Source organism: Cataglyphis hispanica, chromosome 8 (genome assembly GCF_021464435.1).
Source record: "Cataglyphis hispanica isolate Lineage 1 chromosome 8, ULB_Chis1_1.0, whole genome shotgun sequence".
NCBI lineage: Eukaryota > Metazoa > Arthropoda > Insecta > Hymenoptera > Formicidae > Cataglyphis > Cataglyphis hispanica.
The window spans coordinates 1-8,869 of record NC_065961.1 but is presented as its reverse complement, the minus strand read 5'-3'; the positions used below and the strand labels follow the sequence as shown (position 1 = coordinate 8,869).

The 8,869-nt window shown below is 27.1% G+C and overlaps 1 protein-coding gene across 1 annotated transcript; it reads left to right on the top strand.

Annotated features, from left to right (window-relative positions):
• On the top strand, positions 1 to 2,205 carry LOC126851789 (uncharacterized). The gene is made up of 3 exons (XM_050596117.1): positions 1 to 130; positions 637 to 1,325; positions 1,901 to 2,205. The coding sequence occupies exons 1-3, from the start codon at positions 100 to 102 to the stop codon at positions 2,147 to 2,149; spliced, it is 969 nt and encodes a 322-aa protein (XP_050452074.1). The 5' UTR covers positions 1 to 99; the 3' UTR covers positions 2,150 to 2,205.
• Positions 2,206 to 8,869: the final 6,664 nt, after the last annotated feature.

Sequence of the window (8,869 nt, the reverse complement as noted above, 5' to 3'; positions counted from 1 at the left end):
ACATTATTTTCAAGGAGACGGATTATGAATCAAATTATCCATCTCATATAAAGAGGAGGCGGACGACAGACAAAAGCAGTCAAAGAAAAGATATCAGTCATGTTAGTGACAATTCTGCCATTCTGTCTAGGTACGTTCTTATTATTCGTTTTAACTCTATAAATCACTAATATTTTTGTTTTGTTCAATGGAGACAAAATAATATTTTAAATTTATAACTCATTTATTTCTCTTTTTTTCTTTCTTTCTCACATATTCTTTTCTTTTTCTTTCACACATATATACACACTCATATACACTTCTATCTTGCAAAATTTATTGTTATTTGTGCGAATTTCGCATATTTATATCAATATTTTTAATTTAATACTTATTTTGTATCATTTGTTAATCTTGAGAACTTTTTTTTAGATACATATATATCCAAAAAATTATTTTTAAACATTAAAAATCAGACTATTTTTATCCTAATTACAATATATTAATTTTTTCTTTTTCTTATTCTTGGATTATTTAATATTATTAAATACGAGAGTATAATGGTAGTAATATTTATCAAAGTTCATCTAATAATTGTAATCAATTTTTTATTAATTGTGATCTTATATTTCCGTTAATTATTTTGTATCAATCCAGCTGCAAACGTCGCTATCGACGATCAACAATCCAAATGGGCGATGTACGGTCCGGAATGCACATACGACGTTCTCGTAAATATGTCCCTAGCCAACATTGTTCACGAGAACGATAATTTCTGCTCCATGATTGCCACCGAGCTCAAGTGTCGGCCCAAGGGACACGATACTCTTAATTGTCACTTCCAGAACTCCCGAATCAAACGTCCTGACCCGAAGGACAATAGATGTTCAAACGCGAGAGACTTTGTGCCCACAAGATACAAATTTGTGAGCGAAGAACCCTTTGAAATCAGATTTAATTCGAGAGGTATCGAAAACCTAGTGGTCTACAGAACGATTCCCAGATGGAGACTCGACATGATTAAGGTCATAGTCAGTCAGCTGAATATCGGATTCGAGATGCAAGAACGTCGCAACAGGTTTACCATAATGGAAAATTCGACGGTGGGTCATTGCCAGGTTGATGTTAAAATTACCCGCGGAGGTCATGATTTTGAGGAAGATTCTGCTGAGGAAAATGACAATTTCGAGATCGGATTTCTGTCGAGTGATGAATTTGCACATCCTATGGTTGAAAGACTTCGAGTGGAAAAAACGCGACAACCAAAAAAATGTCCAAGAAGAACAATATATTTTTTCGGGAATTATAAGGATTACAGTCGTGGTGGAGAACTTTACATGGATATGGTACGATGACAGTATGATTGACAGAAAATTATAAAATGTAATTGTGTCCAACATAAAACAAATAGTGTATATATGTATATTAAATTATACAGGGTGTCCGGAAATGATGCTTTCATTGTTAAGAGACATACACAAGTATCCGTCGTACATGCTTGCCGATACCGGCCTACCGCTTTCCAACGCGCTCATTAGTTCACATATTTTGATTAATAACGCAAAAATTATTGCGAATTTTGCAAAATGATAAAGGACTTTTCAGTTTGACCTAATCTACCTTCACATTTCGGGTGTGTCGAAAGTTTCCGAACACCCTGTATATATATATATATATATATATATATATATATATATATATATATATCTGTCATTAATTTTTTAAAAATATTTATTATTGCAAATCTTTTTCGAAATTGCTATTTAATATTTTAAAATAATTTACTTCAAAAACTTCAAAAAATTTCTCCGCTAATATCACAATTAAATGATTTATTTAAAGAAAAAATTTTTTTAGCGAATAATGTCTTTTGCGGCTACATAAATAGATTTGATTTAAATCTCTCTTTTTTTTATTTTAGACTACTTCCGCAAGCCTCATTACAATCTCAAAGGACAAATTCGTATCCTATACGATATCGGAAGGTATAATGAGAACAGCAAACAAATCGCGAATTATGCGACCTCATCAGAATATAAGTCTAAAGCTGAAGCGAATAGATTTTGCCCAATCTTTAATGCCAGAGATTCCAAATCCTGCCTCAACGAGTCTATTCGCCTTTTCAAATTTGGAAATCATTCCGGAAGACATAAAAAATTTGTCATATTAGAAATAGCTACAATAAGCTACTAATCAGTTATTAATAAATAACATATTATAATAATATTTCTGTTTTTTTTTTTTTTTTTTTTTTCTTGTAATTAGACGTCGTGATTATTAAACATTTATGAAAATAAATAAAATTATATTCATTTAAAAATACATTCAAATACATTTAAAGTCTACAAATGATTAAATGTGATAATGTAATAAAAAACTGTTTAATATACGTTTCTTGAAGATCTATTAAGCGCTGCAGAAGTCTTGTTACGCATTTAAATGAACCTAAATTACACAGTTCTCTACGTCATAGCAACCGCTGGTAATAAAATGAGTAATGCTTAGTAAGAAGCAGTGCTGCTTCTAGAGAAATCATTTTATTTCATTTAAGATCTGTACATAAAGCTCAGATCAGACTATACATTGAAGATTGAAACGGAAAATCGAAAATTGAAGATTGAAAGTTCATCAATCAGAAGAAAGAAAATTTAATTTCTTTCGTTCTGATTAATTAAATTAAAATTTTTAATTTTCAATCTTTTTGTAAAGAGTCCAACGGGATTCTGGTTGTCGGTATGGATAGAATCATAGAAGAAACAACCGGCAAGACCGCACAAAGAAACAGTAGACGCACTTTTATAAAGAAAAAAAAATTGAATACTGTATTTTATTACTGAACTATTTTTATAATTTACAACAGTAAATCTTACAACAGTAATACAAAATTAATAAGTGCAAAAAAAACTAACAATAAGAAAGAAAACTTGACCACGAGGTTTTATTTGTCCGTAAAGAAATTCACATTTGATCCTATTTTAATTGTCTTTGGTATTTCGATAATATCTATATTCACAGTCACAAAATGAGACGTCTCAATTTGAGACAATGCTTAATTATAATACAAAAAACATCTTTAATTACATCTTTAAAACATACCGTTGATACCTTGTTTTTATTGTTTTTAGTGTTTTATTGCGCTGTCAGCAATGTCTTCTTATCTTTTTACTTTCACTCAAGGATAATTCCTCTCATTGTTCCGTCGACAGTCAGTGCGGTTAATTCTTTAAGTTTTGATAATGTGAATATGTTCTGCTCGTGCGTTATCACCGTGCATGTAAGTCTTGCAACTTCTATTTTTATACCTTCTCTTTTGTCATTCCGACATAAGCCGGACCCGTGTTACAGACGCAACGCATTAATACAATCACGCTCATCCTAATAAACGAGGATTTTTATCCCGGTTTTATATAGATATTTGTATATGGAGAATGTTGGTAGTTGGTAGTGAACGACCTGAGATCTCTAATTCAACGATACAATGTAATCCCTTTATACCTTAAACATGTATGTTAGATTAATTATAATTGTATGCGCTGAGGATGGCCCAAAAAAAGGGCCGAAACGTCCGCGACTACGAATTTATAATTACGCGTTTATAACTCTTTATTATAAATTTATGCGCCCATAATACTGCGCTTGGCTCTGCGTGCCTTGTATTGACATTCTCGATTTTATATTTTACATTTTACCTGCTTATTAAGTAATTTTAATGGATTAATAATTTTTTCGTGTTTAAAATTATATGACATAAATCGGATAATTTTTAATTAAATACATGCTCAAAATTTTTATTATTAGTTCAGCTAAAAATTATTTGATTTGATGTCGCAAAAATCTAATTAATCCATTAAAATTATTCTCAAACCGATAAAATATAAGTAAGAATCTTTCTGAAGAACCAAAGTGACAGAAATCTGAATTATAAATTATCATTTTATTGCGATCATGGACAATAACTACTTATCAATACTTATTATTAAAGTAAAGATATTTAGTCCCATGTTCTATCTCTCTCGTATGAGTTTTCACTTATTTAAATATAATTCTGATTGAGAATGTGCAATTAATCAATCGAATCGTTGGATCAAATAGTAAAGCATTACGAAGAGCTCTGTGATACGTTAAGTGTTAAATAAATAACTAATCTATAAATTAAGATACTTCTAATTTAATTTAATATTTCGCGCACATATGTATATGTCAATCATATTCGTATAATATCTAGATCGCGCGATCTCTACGTCTCATGTAGTCAAAACATGTCAAAAAATAGAAAGAAATAGTTGTTGTACGATCACCAATCTATCTTTTTCTAACGTATAGTCGTATTTGCTAACTGAAAAAAAGAAGTTTTTGTTAATTGAAAAAAAGAAAAGCAGAGAAAAAAAACGAAGATAGAATGATGATACAAAGCAAGCTATCTCTGTCTAATATTTGATAACTGCCATACTCCTTAATACTCGATCTAGATATACTATGTCTACGATTATAATATTATATATATAGATATATATAAAATATTTTAGCAACAAAATATCAATGTATTCGCCATTGGCAATATAAAGATTGGCTTGCTATTATTTACTACCTCGAATCTGTCATCATTCGCGCAACGACACTCGAGCAAGAATTATGAGACGCTGTGTCGAATCCTCTAAATACGATTGCGATCAGTATCAGAAAATTATTTGCTGTTACAATATAAATAATAATGAATTAACATTTATAAATAATATGTAACTACATATACAGGATGTCTCAGAATTATCGCACTATTTAGTAATGGTAGATTTTTGAGAGCATTTGAAGATGATTTTTTCTCTGCGAAAATGTCGAGAGAAGTCATTATTTTTTGCAAGTTTCCAGTTTTTTTTTTATCATATATCTTTGTAACTAATCTTTAAATTAAAATTCTCTCTCTATTAAAGTAAATACTATCTGAAAATAATTAAAGAATGTAGTTTTAACTCTCATAAAGCTTAATTTACAAAAAGCCCTTTTTTGATCGCTTATAACATAGAAATTATTGATGCCTCGGCATTTTCACTGAGAAAAAATCGATCTCAAGAATCTGCCATTAGCGAGTAGTGTAATAAATTTAGGACATCATCCTGTATATATCGCGATGATAGATCTTGAGTCGCATATTTCGTAATTTATTTATTTAATCAAATGAGAAAGTAACAAAAAATCAAATTAAACTAAATTAAATGATCATTTTATTGCGATTTTTACGAATAATAATGATTTCTTTAACAACATATAGAGTCAAATATATTTTTTTTCACGATGCATTTGACTTTTCGGCGATCTAGATATGATTTGGAGTGTAAAACAATCGAATCGCAAAATCGAATAATTAATATAATGAGTTAATATAATTAATATAAGCTCCATTAATATAAATAATATAATTAATATAAGCTGCATAATACATATATTAATCGTTTAATAAATAATTAATCTATAATTAAAATATTTGTATAATTTAATATTTCGCATGTTTTATATATTTTATAGTACGTAAAATATTTCGGCAGCAAATTAGAACAATATTTAATGATATTTGGCCTTGACATCGTAAACATTGATGAGCGTAAATATTGTTTATGTATCACGGCCTTGTTATTCATACGGAGCCTCGAATAAAACTGGAGCGAAACGTTTAAATTCCTTTTCTACTTATTACGATTCGCACAACGATACTCGAGCAGTAAAGTAGCAGTGCGAGATGTTCTGTCAAATTTCTTTCTTAAATGAGATCGCAACAAATATCGGGAAATAATAAGATTGATAAGATTAATAATTATTATATAAAAATAAGATAAGATTAATAATTGTTATGTAAAAATTTATGTAATGTTAAACTTAAAATAAAAGCATTAAATTATATGCATTATTGGATGTATCGGATATATCTATTTGATACTGATATTTTTATTAATTATTTTAATTAACACATTATTAATTGTAAATTGTCTTAATGCTAAAAAAGTTAATAATAAATTGAACATGGATATAGTTACTGTATATATACATAAATTTCTATTTTTCAATCAATTTCAAATTGCAATTAATTTACTTGTTTCTATTGATTTCTTTGACACAAAAAATTATAATTAAACAAATATTTTATTAATTAATTTTTAATATAACTTTTTTTTTAGAAAATGTTTTTACCTGAGGATATTAAAATTATTTCTTGGTTTTTTTAAAGAAATTATTTGCAGATACATCCCATCTTTCTATAAGAGCATATTCTGGAAAGTTTTTAAATATACCATTCTTTATATATAATAAAATATACGTACAAATTAATATACCATTTTCAAAAATTTTTATATGTTTCTGGAATTTTGTGTTGCAAAATATTATGTATGAATGTAATGTAAAATGTGCGTATACTTTAAAATTTCAAGTGGATACAAATCGAATGGATATTCTAATATCAGTGAAATATCAGCAAAGTAATATATTTAAATGCTACAGAAAAAGATTATAGCTTAGAATTATTATAATTATAATATTATTTATTATGTTGCAAAATATTCAAATTAATTTCTTTTTTAAATTTCGCTGTTATATTATTTTTTCCGAGCGATTTATCAGTGTCGATAGAGTTATTGCTCGAACTAGCTTTAGCATCCTTCTCCGATAAAATTCTGTAAATATAATCGTAATTCACGTTCGGGGTCATGAATTAACGAAATGATTTTATCGTGTCTCTTTTTATCGATTTTTTCCAGATCAAGCTCTTCGAATGTCTTTGTAAATCATTCGCATTTATTTTGGATCCTGAATAATCTTCGCGCTGAATTCTTTGCATAGTCAATTCTCGATCACGAGAATCTCTCTAATTCATCCTCTAATCCTCTATCTTCAAATCAGAGATTATATCTTTGTTCTTTTCGAGTCGCTTTTCGAAACAATCTTCTTGTCAGACTTATACGTACATAAACGGACGTACATAGAAGACTCTGAAATGTTGCACGTAAAAAATATGGTTTAAATCTGCAGAGCGACATGGAATTACTTAATCCATCCTACTTCTCTATCATTGAAAAATTAAGAAAGTTTATATTTTAATCGTTTCTATATACGTTTATTTTGCTTCTCTTTCTATTATTGATATTTATCGGCCGCACTTCATTGTTACAAATACCAAATGTGACGTTCGACGATCTAAGCGGTTCAGTTTCTCTGTCATTGTTGTATTCTCTATTGGTAAGATTTTAAAAAAATTTTTTTTATGCAGTTTGAAAGCGACATTATCTCACCATTGCTAACAAAATTTCAAGCGGTTCTTTATCATCATTTTCAGTCGCATGTTTCTGAAAAAATTATGTGAGATAATGATCGTTATTTCATCGCAAAGCCATTGAAAGATACTTCAATTATTTAAATTTTTATAATTTTTATAATTTTGTTAATTATTTTTTATTTATTATTTTAATTCCCGTTTTAATTATTGACTGTTCTAATTTTAATCATTGACTTTTACCATTCATATTTATTTTATATCATTGTATTTTTTTTGTTCATATTGTAATAATACTGAAGAGAGTCTAGGACTGAAATCGTCTGCGCTTTTTATCTCAATCAACATCTTTGTATTTATTCATTTTTATTAATTATTATTTATTTTATTTTATATTAATCACGATTTCTAATTTATTGTATATCACGTTAATTTATACAAGAAATCATCACATAGATTGTTAATTGTTCCTTACTGACTGTTTTATATTATAATTTTAAAATACATTTATACTTTTAAGATGCATGCAAGCAAATTTTTATTAACAAGTTGCCACGGACGTTTGTCTTTTTATCTTCTTTGCCTCTATTTTTTTTTAATAACAATAAACCCTACCTTTGACAATAAAATGTTGATAATGACAGCCGCAAATGCGATTGTTGACACACGAAAGCAAAGTCAACAACAATGACAACTGGTTTTGACCGCGCGAGACGTCCAAATAAAAAAAATATGATGAGTGTAGATGAGGCATTTAATAAAAAAAAAGTTATCTGTTATCTGTAAAAATTTAAACGAATTATTTCGTAATTATTCTCTACAATATCAATTTTTTGGAAATTCAAAATTCACGCATTTGAATATTAAGCAGAATTCAACTGTGTGTTTTTGTGTCTCGCTGATGTTATTTTAATTTAATCTGCACAAAAAAATGTTATTTTAAATTATTAAAAATAAAAATTTATAAAAATATTTTAATCATACATAAATATATCCCTTAAAATGATATCAAAAAGTTCCGTCAATAAAAATTAAAAAATTATACCAATATTTTAATCAAAAACATTTGTATAAAATAATTATTTTAATTTCTTACAAAATAATAATATTAAAAGTTGTTGCAAACTAAATAAAATTTATTATTATATATATATATATATATATATATATATATATATATATATAATTTTATTTATTTATTTCCAATATTAAAAGAGAGAATATATCCAATAATACAAAATACAAAAAATAAAAAATTATAGAAGAATTAATCTTTATTAAAAAATTAAATTAACTTTAATAGTACAAAAATTTAAATTAATTTTATTAATACAAAAAATCAAAAATTGATATAAAAATTAAAAATTAATGAAAAAATAAAAAATTTGCGCTGCTAAACTAAACAATATGTTAACATTAATGTATTTTTTAATACATTTACATTTATTGATATAACTAAATTAAATATAATTCTAAACCAAATTTATTATTTGTTAGTCTTATATAATATATTTGTATTTAAAAAAATTAAGATTAATTAAAGATTAATTAAAGTTATAAAACTGTAAGGTAAACTTAGTAAGAACTCAATCAACCATAATTGAAATCTGAAAATCTCAGGTACTCTCAACT

Coding starts and splice junctions, on each gene's coding strand:
- LOC126851789 (XM_050596117.1), top strand. CDS start 100: ATGTTAGTGACAATTCTGCCATTCTGTCTAG. Junction 131..636: donor AATTCTGCCATTCTGTCTAG/GTACGTTCTTAT, acceptor GTATCAATCCAG/CTGCAAACGTCGCTATCGAC. Junction 1,326..1,900: donor GAGAACTTTACATGGATATG/GTACGATGACAG, acceptor TTTTTATTTTAG/ACTACTTCCGCAAGCCTCAT.